The sequence below is a fragment of the Schistocerca nitens genome, chromosome 8 (genome assembly GCF_023898315.1).
Source record: "Schistocerca nitens isolate TAMUIC-IGC-003100 chromosome 8, iqSchNite1.1, whole genome shotgun sequence".
Lineage (NCBI taxonomy): Eukaryota > Metazoa > Arthropoda > Insecta > Orthoptera > Acrididae > Schistocerca > Schistocerca nitens.
The window spans coordinates 229,868,543-229,884,318 of record NC_064621.1 but is presented as its reverse complement, the minus strand read 5'-3'; the positions used below and the strand labels follow the sequence as shown (position 1 = coordinate 229,884,318).

The 15,776-nt window shown below is 45.1% G+C and overlaps 1 protein-coding gene across 1 annotated transcript in view; it reads left to right on the top strand.

The window, feature by feature from the left end:
• The window catches only part of LOC126199494 (uncharacterized), a 270,818-nt gene extending 255,387 nt beyond the window's left edge, over positions 1-15,431 (top strand). The window contains exon 3 of the mRNA XM_049936416.1: positions 15,292-15,431. Within this exon, the coding sequence (XP_049792373.1) occupies positions 15,292-15,431 (140 nt within the window). The remainder of the gene's footprint in view (positions 1-15,291) is intronic.
• Positions 15,432-15,776: the final 345 nt, after the last annotated feature.

Here is a 15,776-nt window from a genome sequence, read left to right as displayed (position 1 = left end):
TGTGTGAAACCTTATGGGACTTAACTGCTAAGGTCATCAGTCCCTAAACTTAGACACACACACCCATGCCCGAGGGAGGACTCGAACCTCCGCCGGGACCAGCCGCACAGTCCATGACTGCAGCGCCTAAGACCGCTCGTCTAATACCGCGCGGCGGAGACGCGTAAAAAACTGAGCACGTGACATCAGTATAGGCATTTTTTCATACCTCCATAGTTCACTATACAAAATACATGCCCACTCGCAGTGACGACTCAGTCGTGGGCTCGACATCCACTCATTTCATGACACATGTACATGAGTACACACGGATTTCATATTCACCTTTCTGTTCGGTTTCACACGCCGAATATGAATTTTTTACGATTTCTTAAGGTTTTTATTAAACATTTAAAACAACCTCTTTTAAGGGTAATAAAGAGAAGGTATAGGTCCGACGAGAGACAGGTCGAAAATGCCTTAAAAGAGAATATCAAATATGTTCTTCCGCCTTGACAAGGCACATAGATTTAAATTATGTACAAAACTTAACAAAATGCTCTTCCTTCTGTGTACGAGTGACTTATTTCTTCATTCTACTCCCTTCGCTCACAATAAAATTTTTAAATACTGCGACTGTTCTGAAATACCGTAGCTAGTTTCGCGCCAATAATACACCTGTGTTAATTTCAAAGTTGTATTATTTTTATTCTATCGTTATGTTTGCGAACCTTGAACCTTAAATCTACCTCAGCGCATCAAGAGCTTCCAAATCAGGTTCCGCGGAATAATAAGTTAATTAACGCTTTCAAATAAGTACAACTAGCTACGTCCTTATGGCGAGAGTAATTTCACTTCTGGGAATTTTAAAACCACGAAACACAGTTAAATAACACAGTAGATGTATTACATTAATGCGTTGAAATTCCGAGGAATGCAATTAGAGGGCTCTTTGTAACGTGAATAGTGTGTGTATACAGCGATTTCCCTTTCATAATGTTGCCTGAATTATTCGGTTTCTGGCAAATTGACTGAACCGTACCCACATCGTACATTTAGTGAATTGGTTTTCGAAATCTTGACTGCTTTAATAGCGCGCAGCGACTTCATAAACTGTGGTAGACAAGACTGTTCACGCTGAAATCGATGTGCGTCAAGAGTGGCACGTAAGTCAGAAGAGAGTACGTGTTCCGGATTTCCTGCAGACACAGATCTGCTGCGTTTCGCATAACAGGAGGATCGCAGCGTACGAGTGAATGGTGCGGCAACTGCGACCGAACTCCGAATTTCAAGTACGCTAGCCAGTGCGGTTTTTGTGGTCAAAACGTTTAAACTGAACACACAATCGAACTGAAATTCTGGCGATGTGTGTTCCAAATGCGAAGTCGCTTCCAGCTGTAGCGGATTTGTGCCAACAATGTGACCAAGGCGGTACAGACGTGGATGACACTGATTCCGAACGCCAGAACTTGCCACCTGCGATTCCCATCTTTTCCGGCAAGCGCAGAGAGTGTTTCCCAACGATTAGGAGGTTCACACACAGTGGTTCTCGAAGGATTGCGTGAACAAGGATTGGATTTTTGCTGTCGAGGAACTAAATGACTGGTAGAGCGTTCCGGCTGTTGTTTACAGACACTTAGTAATTACGTTTGAAAACAGTATCACTTATCAGTGTCAAATTGAAGTGTAGTGCGCCATTCAGTAAAACTTAGCCTGCCATAATAATGTTTAACTTACTTTTTGAAAATTTATGTAGCAGTTGATAAAGAAATGACGTGTTGGAACTAATTGACCAGTCCATCGTCAATAGTTGTGGCGATACGTTGGTAGCCTCCTCGTCGATACTCTCTTCACACCCGTTGTCAGTGAAGAATAAGTAGACAGCGTCAATGACGTCACCTGTTTTTCATGTGAATTGTGGAACATGTAGTAACCGTTCACATGCATTATCTCTGAACGGCTTCCAACAACCAGCTGTTCTTTTTCACAAATGATTTACGTGAACACCTATTTAGCGCAGCAACTGAAGACCTCGGTGCGATATGGGGATAACACCACCTTTTCCCATAACGTATACCAGGTCCTGGAAGCCTTAGAATCGTATCCGATTATCACTTCGGTGGGGGAAAGGGATAATACTGTAGATATCTCTGTTTTGCACTGAACATACTCGATCCAGTCATATTAGTCTATGTGACTTGTCGGATTTGTAAAATGTGAGTTTTCCTTTTTTATCACCGAGGACTTCAATGACTGTTATTGAACAGATGTATTCTTCATAATGTGACACTGAATGTGTAGCGATTGTGACTCTTTCGAATGTGAGATTATTTTAAATCATCGGTTAGAGTCGTAATGTCAGAATGTCACGCAAGTTTTCAAATATTACCTTTTGAGTAATTATTAAACACGTCACATTACCTGTCGTAAACGTTGGCTAGAACACATAAATTTTCTCGATGAGTAATTTTATGATTAACAACTTTAACATTTGGACGATTGTGATACACTCTTATTCATCAGTTTCCTTATTGTTAAACAGTAATTACAGAACTTCAGTTAAAATATGGAACCTATCCTCGAATTTTTTCAGTTGCTCACCTCAAAAGTAAGTGCTTGTTAGAGCGAGTAAACTTTTGTCGGCAAAAAAGGTCTATTGGTATCGACACTCAAATGAAAAAAAGTTGATGCAACCACAGCTGTGTATGGATAAGAAACAAGAACCACAGAATACCTGGAGAAGAAGAAACTGAACACTTTTTGTAATATGGTGATATAGAAGGATGTTAAAGAAATAAAGGAACAATAAAGTACAAAATGTAGAAGTACTGAAATTAACAGATCAGGAAAAAATTCTGTGGATGGCTCTTACCATACAAGTTAATGAGACATTTGGTACCATAGTTCACAGTAAATTTGATATTGTGAGGAGAAGGAAAGAAGAAAAACAGTAGAAAAGTGCAAATATGAGCATTAAAACAGAAAAAATACTAGTGGAAAACAGACTTCGTGCACTAATAATACTGTTGGAATGCAGGGTAATATTTTTCCATTATATACATAATTCTGTGACTATTACTTCACTTGGACGCAAAGTTTCTCGCTCGTGAACATCGTGGCTCCAGAGCTGAGAATCATCTAACAGTGATGCTCCAAGTTTAGACATGACTGGTCAAATATTTTCCTTATTGGGAAGAAAATTTGGTACGTTCACTCTCTTGGAAACAAGCTAGAGTTAAATAGGAGAACTAATGCCTTCCGTTTGTACACTATGACAAAAAGAAAAAGTCGCACCACGAAGGAAATATCAGAATAGTACGGAAATCGGTAGGCGTGATGTTGATGTACAGACAAACAAATAATATCATTTTCACAAAAACTGGATGATATATTCAAGAGAACGTCCTGTAAGTATGCTGTTTAGGTTTTTATGTTGGTAACGCCACGTAGCGATCTGTATGAAAATCAATGACTGTCCTGTGCGCAGTCTGCGGCTGGTTGGCATTGTTGGAATATTCATTACTGTAGTGCTGGGCAGTTGCATGTGAACAGCGCGTAGCGTTGTGCAGTTGGAGGTGAGCCGCCAGCGGTGGTGGATGTGGGGAGAGAGATGGCGGAGTTTTGAGAGCGGACGATGTGGACATGTGTCCATCAGAAAAAGGAAATTTGTAAGACTGGATGTCATGAACACCATTAAGGTAAATACAGGGTTATTACAAATGATTCAAGCGATTTCACAGCTCTACAATAACTTTATTATTTGAGATATTTTCAAAATGCTTTGCACACACATACAAAAACTCAAAAAGTTTTTTTAGGAATTCACAAATGCTCGATATGTGGCCCTTTAGTGATTCGGCAGACATCAAGCCGATAATCAAGTTCCTCCCACACTCGGCGCAGCATGTCCCCATCAATGAGTTCGAAAGCATCGTTGATGCGAGCTTGCAGTTCTGGCACGTTTCTTGGTAGAGGAGGTTTAAACACTGAATCTTTCACATAACCCCACAGAAAGAAATCGCATGGGGTTAAGTCGGGAGAGCGTGGAGGCCATGACATGAATTGCTGATCATGATCTCCACCACGACCGATCCATCGGTTTTCCAATCTCCTGTTTGAGAAATGCCGAACATCATGATGGAAGTGCGGTGGAGCACCATCCTGTTGAAAGATGAAGTCGGCGCTGTCGGTCTCCAGTTGTGGCATGAGCCAATTTTCCGCGGGCTTCGCGTGAAACTTGCCCGCACGCGTTCAACCGTTTTTTCGCTCACTGCAGGCCGACCCGTTGATTTCCCCTTACAGAGGCATCCAGAAGCTTTAAACTGCGCATACCATCGCCGAATGGAGTTAGCAGTTGGTGGATCTTTGTTGAACTTCGTCCTGAAGTGTCGTTGCACTGTTACGACTGAATGATGTGAGTGCATTTCAAGCACGACATACGCTTTCTCGGCTCCTGTCGCCATTTTGTCTCACTGCGCTCTCGAGCACTCTGACGACAGAAACCTGAAGTGCGGCTTCAGCCGAACAAAACTTTATGAGTTTTTCTACGTATCTGTAGTTTTTCGTGACCATATGTCAATGAATGGAGCTACAGTGAAATTATGAAATCGCTTCAATCATTTGTAATAGCCCTGTACATTGCTTGTTCTTTGTCAAAACCTTTCATTTGCTAACTATGCCTACTAGTAGTTAGTGCCTTCAGTAGTTAGAATCTTTCATTTAGGTGGCAGTATTGGCGCTCGCTGTATTGCAGTAGTTCGAGTAAAGAAGATTTTTGTGAGGTAAGTGATTCATGAAAGGTATAGGTTATTGTTAGTCAGGGCCATTCTTTTGTAGGGATTATTGAAAGTGAGACTGCGCTGCGCTAAAAATATTATGTGTCAGTTTAGTGATGATCAGAATAAGTAAAGAGAAAACTGAGTACGTTGCGTTTTGCTCAGCTGTTAGAAAATCAAAGCCAATAATGTGTTGACCCGTTACTGGCAAGCAGTTACTCCGCTTAGCATTTACTAGTAGACTTGTTGGACGCCTTCCTGTGAGATATCGTGCCAAATTATGTCCAACTGGCGCGTTAGACCGTCGAAATCTCGATTTAGTTGCAAGGCCCTGCCCATAATGCTGCACACTCTCTCAATAGGGGAAAGATCCAGCGACTTTGTTGGCCAACATAGGTTTTGGTAACCACGAAGACAAGCAGTAGAACTCTCGTCATGTGCGAGCGGGCATTATCTTGCTGAAATGTAAGCGCAGGAAGGTTTGCCACGAAGGACAACAAAACGTGGCGGAGAATATCGTCCACGTACCGCTGTGCTGTAAGGGTGCTGCGGATGACATCCAAAAGGGTCTGAAGATGAAAAGGAATGTAGACACCCGTCCACCACTCCTGTCTCTCGGGCTGTTTGGCGACCGCCAGTCAGGTTGGTATTCCACTGTTGTCCGGGAAGTCTTCAGACACGCCATCGCTGGTCATCGGGGTTCAGTTCTAAACGGGACTCGTCACTAAAGACACAAGTCAATGAGATTCCAGGACGAAGAAGTGTCTGGAGGCGTCTCGGATACCGAGGAGAGGCTAGCCTCACTGTCGCCCACCAGGCAGGTTGACAACCAGGAGTGAAGGTATCGTCCCATTTTATTTCATAGCAGGAACCCTTTGGTTGTCACTCGCGGCACCATTGCAGCACAATGGTAAGTCGACGATGTTCTACGCCCCGATTTGTTGCCCTTTATTGCAAGCCATCCTGGGTTTACGTTTCAGCAAGATAATGCCCGCCCACGCACGGCGAGTGATTCTACTACTTGTCTTTGTGCTTGCCACGCTATAACTTGGCCAGCAACGTCACCGGGTCTCTCCTCAATTCAGAATGTCAGGAGCATTATTGGCAGGGCCCTCGAACCAGCTCAGCATTTTGACGATCCAACGCACCAGTTGGACAGAATTTGGCATGAAATGCCACAGGACATCCAACAACTGTGTCAACCAGTGCCAAGCCGAATAACCGCTTCCATAAGTGTCAGAGGTGCACCGATGCAGGCCGTAGTGGCCGAGCGGTTCTAGGCGCTACAGTCCGGAACCGCGCGGCCACTACGGTCGCAGGTTCGCAACCTGCCTCGGGCATGGATGTGTATGATTTCCTTAGGGTAGTTAGGTTTAAGTAGTTCTAAGTTCTAGGGGACTGATGACCTCAGAAGTTAAGTCCCATAGTGCTCAGAGCCATTTGAACCATTTTTTTGCATCAGTTCGAGAGGCTCTTCCACTTGAATAAATCATCAAACTTTATTGGAATTGTTATCATTTGTTTGTTTGTACGTGTACATCACATTTACCGATTTCCGTCCCATTGGGATAATTCATTCGTGATGTGTTGCTTTTTTTTATAAAAAGAAATGTTAGTGTTTATTTGTAAAATACTGGTTGCTAATCATATCTACCACTCCAATAGTTCTGTGGAATGATACACTGGTTATGATTAACTAATTTCTCAACATTTGCCATCATTTTGTGTCCCAAAAACAATGTTCTGAAAAAGACCAGCGGTCTTTACTCCACAAGCAGAACAAAAATCTTCTGCTCACACTAGATGTAGCTCCTGTATGAAATAGTTTGCATGCAGAATAATTTGGCCTACTGTAACTGCATGGCAGGAGAGGGGTAAGGACAGTGGTGAGGATCCCATTGTAAAGCGGTCACCGTGTAGCATCCGAGGTACAGTTCTATAGATCAGTCCACAACAGAAACATCTCGCCCACCCACAACTTGATATTAACAGGTGAGTTCAGCAGGACCATCAGAGTAAACAGATTATCTAAAAAGAAATTGTCACCTAAACAACCACTGGAAAACCAGTTCGACCAGAATAAAATATTATGAAACATAAAAACACAAAGAAAAGTAGTGAAGTAGTCGCTGTTGCTTTTACGTTACTCACGATGTAAAATAACGAACAGGGTCTGCAGGGGAACTATGTGTGAACCCCCGATAAGATATTCAGTAATCAGTGCGATCAGAAGGTTTCCGTCCGAGGACGCTGCTGCAGCGTACATTTAATGTAATGCGACTTCGATTTTGGTGTATAACCACCGTCCTCTGGGGAAGGAATTGGTGTGGCGTTTGTGTCTCTCCGACGTCCATGCGGTAAGTGCGGTATCGTGAACTAAGCCGACTTCATTACCAAATGCGTTCCAAAACATGACCATTGTGCTGTTGTTCTTAAGTAGGCTTCCTGAGGACAAATACCGGTAGACACCCATTGGAGAATGCTGAATGTGTATGGGGCAGAATGTCCATCGAATATCACCGTAGTGGAACAGTGCACCAAGGGGTGCTGCCGCTTCATGATAGCGAACGTTCCTTATGAGAATTGTTGTAGCGCACATATTACGCCAAATGAACTGCGAGACTCTCAAGCTCTCGTCCTATAGACGTGATCTCTCCCCAAGCGATTATCAGGCCTTCGATCCCTAAAAGACGGCCCTGAAAAGTCTACGATTCCTGACGAACGATGGCATACTGCAGGCAGTTGCGGACTTCTTCACATAACAGGACACAGGGTTTTACCAAAAGGGTAACTTAAACCTGGTGTGTTGGTCGGCTGATTGCCTCCATGCTGACGGGGATTTTCCCTGGCTGGCATACCGATTCTGATCTGTTATGCCTTCGGATGGATACTTTTTAATCGTCCCTCATATTATCTAAACATAAAACTTTACTACTTGCTTCTTCAGCTACCGTTCCGAGTTAAAAAAACCTCTTGTGAAAATAACTTTTTGCAATTGAATGTGACGTCAGTCTATGTGAAGCACAAATTACGCCCTGTGTACTCGCTCCTCTGTGTTACCACAAATTTCACATGGCTGCGCACGTTTGTACTGTGAATCCAGGACGAGTGAGGGGCCTGGTTGCGCTCTGCCAGATCAGGGCAGAACACAGAGATCATGAAATTGTTCACCTACCTGGTGTCTTCTACAGATGCCCGTGCTCCTGCACAGAAGTAGCACTCACTCGTAGGTACGTGTTACTGTAAGAACTTTCTAGTGAATGTGCTAAGGCTCTGTGTTTATAAATGAGCAGCCAGATTTCTAAAAGTGACGCCAGTATCTTTCATTCTTATAAACGGCACTGGAGTAAAAGCTATAAATCGGCTAACAAGACATATAACAAATGTGCACCTACACTGCTACACACAACACAGTTCAAGTATGTAACATACATAAAATATTTTGCATTAAATATAGTCACATATCGAAACAAACTTCCAATGTACACTGCTCCTCTCTGCATTGCCCGTACAGTCGCATTTCATTAAGAACATTACGTACGAGTATATGGCGCGCAACCAAGATGTTAATCGTGTGGCCTTCCGCTTAGAACCATACCGTCCACCTGTTCACCTCTTACTTTTTCACGTGACTCTCCCAACTCGACTGGTCAGCCTGAAACCCTTCGGTCGGTTCCCATTGTAGGTGCGAGCCAAAGGCGCTCAGAGTGTTCATCTAAATTTCTTAATACTATAGTTGTTAAAGGAAAATGGTTCGTTATCTTCTGACGTTCTTATGGTGGAGAGAAGCGATCTAGGAAAATGTTAAACGTTACAGTTTTTTAAAATAAAATCCTTTAGTAGTTCGGATTACTATATTTTAGTAATTATTGCTTACTATTTTTGTCTGAGCAATCAGCCATCTGTAGATATGAAATGGTACAGAAGATTGCACATGAAAGGGAAAATAGTGTAAACCGCACTGTCGTGTTTAACAAGAGTAAATGAAGACAAATACAGACGAATTAATAAAATGAGCGTAGTGTCTAATCACAAAACTGGATAACAACGCATTTCCATCAATATAACAAATCAGTGTGTACAAAAGCGACCTCATGAAATATTTTGCATGTCACAAATCAATGAAACATTACGTAAGCAATATCTAAAAATGTAAATAAACCAAATAATATCAAATGTAACCTAATGCGTCATTACACCAGTCTAAGTACATGAAAGCAAACCTTCCTTATTCAAACACATGAGAACATCATACATGTGGGAAGCAGCGACTTCAGAATAACATGCGAAGTGTATTTCATTGTGCTTCGGACAGCAGATGCACATTGGCAAATTATTTTTACTCTTCGGCAGTGCAGTTTTGACTGTTGTGCATTTATTCGCAAACTGATTGTTGTGTTAAGGGGACCTGGACGTGAAATGACTGAAGTGTTGGCAGAAGAGCCAACACTGTGTTTCTAGAGGAGGCCGAAATGCACGCGTTTAATTACACGCTGACTGGCGTGAGGTCTGGAACAGGACAATATCTTGAGAATTGCAAATAAAGTACGTAGTTGATATAATACTTAACTTTAATCCACAATTGTAGAACATCTCTCGTTACGGTACATGCTTCATAATATTAATTATCAATTGAATACGGCGCCTTGCTAGGTCGTAGCAAATGTAGGTGAAGGCTATACTAACTATCGTCTCGGCAAATGAGAGCGTATTTGTCAGTGAAGCATTGCTATGAACGTCGGCTGTACAACTGGGGCGAGTGCCAGTACGTCTCTCTAGACCTGCCGTGTGGTGGCGCTCGGTCTGCTATCACTGACAGTGGCGACACGCGGGTCCGCCGTATACTAACGGACCGCGGCCGATTTAAACGCTACCACCTAGCAAGTGTGGTGTCTGGCGGTGACACCACATTCCTCCCCCGCAAATCGGCGGACGGTTGTGTTATAAGGCTTCCGCCCGCCGTGGGGAGGACTCCATGTTGACGTATGCGACGAGGTTGGGAGCCTAACAACAGGCGAGGCTGTGCCACCCGCACCCGGCCATTCGGTCCGAGGGGAGCTAGGAAACGCCTGAAAACCAAGTCCAGGGTGCACGCCAACATGCGGTGTATGCGCCCGTAAAGAGACAGGAGGGGCCGAAGATTCGACCTCCGTCGGGGCGGGGCAGCCGACGGGCGAAGACGACATCCGGTCCGGAGCGGGCAAGAGGTCCATGTCGGAGGACAGCTGGGCACGGGAAGCGATCGGCGGCGCGTGATCCAGGGAGGCGCTTGGCGGCTGCAGCGAAGCGTCCACTGCGGGCGGCGCCGGCGGGAGAACTGGCGGCGGCGGCGGCGGCGGCGGCGGCGGCGGCTCGTCGCCATGGGGCAAAATGGAAGGCAGCGTCGGTAACACCTGGGGATGAGGCGAGCCAGTTGATGGGTCCCCAGGGCGCCGACCGGACGGCACCGTCACTGAAAGCAGACGGGGAGCGGCAGAACCCAGGCGGCGACAGAGGCGCAGCTGATTGAGATGCCGACGCACCTCACCAGAGGCCCCCAAAACCAAATACATAGCGCGGCCGAGGCAGCGAAGAATGCGCCCTGCGAGCCAACGCCGTGAACCTCGATAGTTGCGATAGTATACAACGTCGCCTGGAGCAAAAGTAGGTGGCTGCCGCTGCACAGGAACCTCATGCAGCGGATGCAGCAAAGACATCAAGGTTCGATGAGGACGACCGTGGAGCAACTCAGCCGGCGAGCTACCATCTTGGGGTTGAGAGCGATACGAGGACAAGAAGAGCAATAACGCGTCCTCCCGAGAATGCGGCTCTTTCAACTTCAACATCTGTGACTTGAAAGTCCGGACCAATCGTTCAGCGGCACCGTTTGACTGAGGCGAAAACGGCGCGGATGTCAGATGTTGAATACCATTGGCCTTGCAGAATGACTGCAATTCTGCGGACATGAATTGTGGGCCATTGTCGGAAACAATAGTCTGTGGAAGACCTTCAATGCAAAAGATAGCCGATAACGCTTGGATGGTGGCAGATCACATAGTGGAAGGCATCCGGACAACAAAAGGAAAGTTACTGAATGAATCGACCAGAACCTACCATCGAGCATTCCAGAATGGACCAGCAAAATCGATGTGTAAGCGTTGCCAAGGGGAAGTGGCTTTCGGCCATGCAAAGAATTTCCACGGCGGTGCGGATTGTTGTTCGGCACACGCCATGCAAGAAGAGCACAAATTCGTAATCAAGTACAGTGCTGACGAGCAAGTTGTTTCGTTCGCACTATACCCCAATGTCCTTGCTGGAGAAGCCGTAAAACAGAGGACTGTAACGAACGTGGTACCACGACCCGGGACTGATCATTATCAGAACGCAACAGCAAAACACCACGTCGAACAAAAAGTCTCTTCTTGTGAGCAAAAAATCGGCGAACCAACGGATCCTCGATCCGTGACTTTGACAAGGACCATTGCGTAGCAACAAAACGCAGAACGGTAGCAAGGACAGGGTCAGCAGCTGTGGCTGTAGCTACACGACGAAAATCAATCGGGAACGATTCGACCACTTCATCGGTTTCCGCATCAATGAACATGCAAGCAAGTTCGGAAGAATCGAATGCTCTATCCTCAGCAACAGGCAAACGGGACAACGCATCGGCGTTTCCGTGCCTAGCAGTGGACCGATACAAGATATCGTAGCGTTACTGCGAGAGGAAAAGTGACCAGCGAATAAATTTCTGCGCTGTACGTGGAGGTACAGGCTTGTTCGGATGAAAAAGCGATGTCAAAGTTTGTGGTCTGTGATGATGGTAAAGTGACGACCATACAAGAAATCGTGAAACTTAGTAACACCAAATACGAGAGCCAAGCTTCTTTATCTGGGAATAATTTCTTTGTGCAGACGAGAGCAATTTGGACGCAAAGGCAATAGGGCGATCATGCGAACCATCTTTGTGCGCAAGCACAGCACCGATCCCGAAATCTGATGCATCTACCATCAACAAAAGGGGTTTCTGGGGATCGAATGGCGTAAGGCAAGTATTTGAAAGCAACGCCGATTTCAACTGGCGAAATGCGCGTTCACATTCCGTCGTCCAGACGAACGGAACACCTTTACGGCGTAAGCGATGAAGCGGAGCTCAAATGGAAGAGGCATGCGGCACATATTTGTAATAGTTGATTTTTCCCAGCACACTATGTAGCTGCTTCAAATTCTGCGGCGAGGGCAAGTCTTGTATGGCACGGAGGTGCTCTGGACTGGGATGTATGCCTTGGGCATTGATTACATGTCCCAAATATGGTAAGTCACGAGCAAAAAACACACATTTGTCCTTCCGCAAGCGAAGACCATTTTGTCGCAAGACCTAAAATAATGTTCGGAAGTTGGCTAAATGTTGTTCTTCCGTCTTTCCGGAGATCACAATATCGTCCAGATAGTTTGCTGCAGTAGGGAGCGACGCACAAACAGTTTGTAAATATTGCTGAAACAATGCAGGGGCAGATGCACACCCGAATGGCAGTCGTTTGAATCGGTACAAACCAAGATGCGTGTTAACCACCAAAACGCGCTGGGAGTCTTCGTCCACTGGTATTTGCAAGTACGCATCTGATAGGTCCAACTTCGAAAAATATTTACCCGGGCACAGTTTGTCAAAAAGATCTTCCGGGAGGGGTAAAGGAAAAGTTGCAATCACTAGTTGTGGATTCACTATAGCTTTGAAGTCCACACAAAGTCTCAATTTTCCGGAAGGTTTTGGCAAAATTACTAAGGGTGATGCCCAGAGAGAAGCCTGCACACGTTCAATCACACCTTGTGATTCCAATTTGTGTAATGTTCTTGCGACCTCATCACGCAATGCGTGGGGAACATTGCGCGCTCTGAAAAATTTCGGTTGCGCGTTGACTTTCAGTTCCAAATGTGCTTTATAGTTCTTAGCGCAACCAAGGCCCGGTGCAAAAATGTCTGCAAACTCTTCACATAGACTAGAAACACTGGCTGAAAGCACAGTCTGGTTCACTGATAGGACCTGATTGACTATAGACAAGTTAAACAACTGAAATAAATCCAAACCAAACAAGTTCACTGCAGAAGAAGAGCGAAGGACGTGAAGTGACACAGGTTTGGTTCGTCCCTTGTATGTTGCAAGAAGGCTGCATTGTCCTAACACAGGGATATTCTGACCTGAATAACTATTTAACGTAACATTTGCGGCATGCAACGGAGGTGTGCCCAGTTGTTTGTACGTGTCTTTATTGATCAATGAAACTCCAGCTCCGGTATCGAGCTGGAATGGGATCACGTTGCCATGAATGTCCAAGTCTACAAAAGGTTTATTGTCCTGCTGACGACAAGAGCGACTGTCTCGTGCAACGTGAACAGACACTGGTACAGAATCACTTGCTAATTGACGTGATTTCCGGCGACGTCGACGCACACTTTTTGTGGGACGCACACAGTCACTTTTAGAGAGAGTGGCACTGGGCGGAGTGGAATTAACTACATGAATGTCCATGGGCGAAGGGTCACGAGCCTGAGTATTCGTGGTTCGATTCTGATTCTGGCGTGAAGCAAAGGGCCTGGAATTGCTGTGAGTGTCTGATCCGAGCTTTTTCTGGCAAACACTCTGAACATGTCCTTTTTTATTACAGAAAAAGCAAATAGCTTGGCGTGACGGGCAATTCTCACGCGAATGTCTAGTAGCACACCGCGGGCATGATTTCACTGCATTTGCTTGCTGCCGCGGGACACGTGGTTGATATCTTGGCGGCAGCTGCGCGGACGAGCGCGAGGGCTGTTTACTGTTCCGTGCAGCTCGCCCGGCGGGCTGGTTAACATGACACACGGCTGGCGAAGTTTCAAATGATGCCTGAGCAAAGTGTGTCTTGCCTATCCAATATGTCTATCACTTGTTGAAGGGAGGGATTGACTAGTTTCAAAATTTGCTCCCGTATACGAACATCAGAAACGTTCTGTGCAATTTCATCACGGACCATAGTATCTGAATAAGGGAGGCCACATTCACACTCAAAAGCACAATCCCTAGTAAGACCTTGCAAAGTTGCAACCCACTCCCGATTAGTTTGACCGGCCGTTCGTTTTGTACGAAAGAACGTATACCTTTTTGCAACGACATTGACTGATTCCTTGAAATATGCGTCTAATGCAGACAAAATTTCTTCGTAGGACAGAGTTGCTACGTCGCGCCGGGGAAATTATTTCACTATCACTCTGTACGTCTGGACGCCGACACATGATAATAAGTGAGGCTGCCGCTCGTTACCTTGAATTCTGTAGGCGACGAGATGGAATCCAAATTGGCGTGACCACTCCGTCCAGCTTTCCAGTGCCGCATCAAAATGACAAAAAGGTGGTGCAACTGCGTGTTGTGGCTGCGGTAGCGGTGGAGCGGCGGCGGCTGCATCGTTTTGCATCGCACGTTGACCCTGGACGAGCTGTCCAAGGGCATCCAATAAGGCCTGCGTCTGCTGATTCTGCAAGCGATAAAATTCGGACAGTACATCTGGAGATTGTGGCGAAGCCATGACACAAGTAAATTAGTTATATATAAAGGAGACCGCTTGTATCCGAGTCGCCAATTTTTTAGTGTTGGCAGAAGAGCCAACACTGTTTTTCTAGAGGAGGCCGAAATGCACGCGTTTAATTACACGCTGACTGGCGTGAGGTCTGGAACAGGACAATATCTTGAGAATTGCAAATAAAGTACGTAGTTGATATAATACTTAACTTTAATCCACAATTGTAGAACATCTCTCGTTACGGTACATGCTTCATAATATTAATTATCAATTGAATACGGCGCCTTGCTAGGTCGTAGCAAAAGTAGCTGAAGGCTATGCTAACTATCGTCTCGGCAAATGAGAGCGTATTTGTCAGTGAACCACTGCTATGAACGTCGGCTGTACAACTGGGGCGAGTGCCAGTACGTCTCTCTAGACCTGCCGTGTCGTGGCGCTCAGTCTGCTATCACTGACAGTGGCGACACGCGGGTCCGCCGTATACTAACGGACCGCGGCCGATTTAAAGGCTACCACCTAGCAAGTGTGGTGTCTGGTGGTGACACCACAATGACAAATTTTTGAAAACTTTTTTTGCCACCATCTGAAAGACAATTTTACCCAGTTTATAAAAATGTGTTTGCTATCTAACTTTCAGTTGTTGATTTGGTCTTAAACGCTCTTTGAACAAATGTCTTCAAACCAGCCACGCTCATGCGACAGGCAAGGAATATCACCATAAACATTTATTGCCTGCCACAGTCATGGAAACAATAAATTCAACATACAGGGACCTTGCAGATACAAAGTTACTTAGCAAATGTCTACATGGCCATACACAAAACCCTAATGAGAGTTTCAACAGTTTCAACGAGTACCAAAAGCAGTGTTTGTTGGATGGACTGTACTCAAAATGCGTGTGATGGATGCTGTCATCTGTTTCAATGATGGTGCAATGAGCAGGACGGAAGTAATGGACAAATTAGGCATCCAGCCAGGAAATAATATGATAGCTGCGCTGACTGCCATAGGTCGTCAGCGACTATTTGATGCTGAAAGGGCTGTGGAAGCCACCACTAAAGAGTCCAGAGTTAGGAAGAGGCTCCTGAAGAAGTCTACAGAGGATAAAGAAACAGCTGGCCAGCAAGATTATACTGTTGGAATGTTCTGAAAGAGGCATATGGTGCTTCAAAGACACCGTGAACATTCTTTTCTCCTACATTTTCTGAACATTAGGTACATATAACTTCACAAAGGTTTTATCCATGTCCACCAAATTTCTCTCAAGTGACGAATGGGATAGTATCTTTGTATTACGCCTAATACTTCGCAGAAACGATCTATGTTTGTCATTCTGTATATAATTTTAGCGGTATTTTTTAGACAAAATAGTAATGTTTTTCTATTTCCTCAGATATACTCCAAACTACAAAACGAGAGGCATAATGTGTTCCTATGAATGTTGACAGCAGCCTGCCACAGTTTAAATGCTATTGGACTGATGATGGACCAGAAA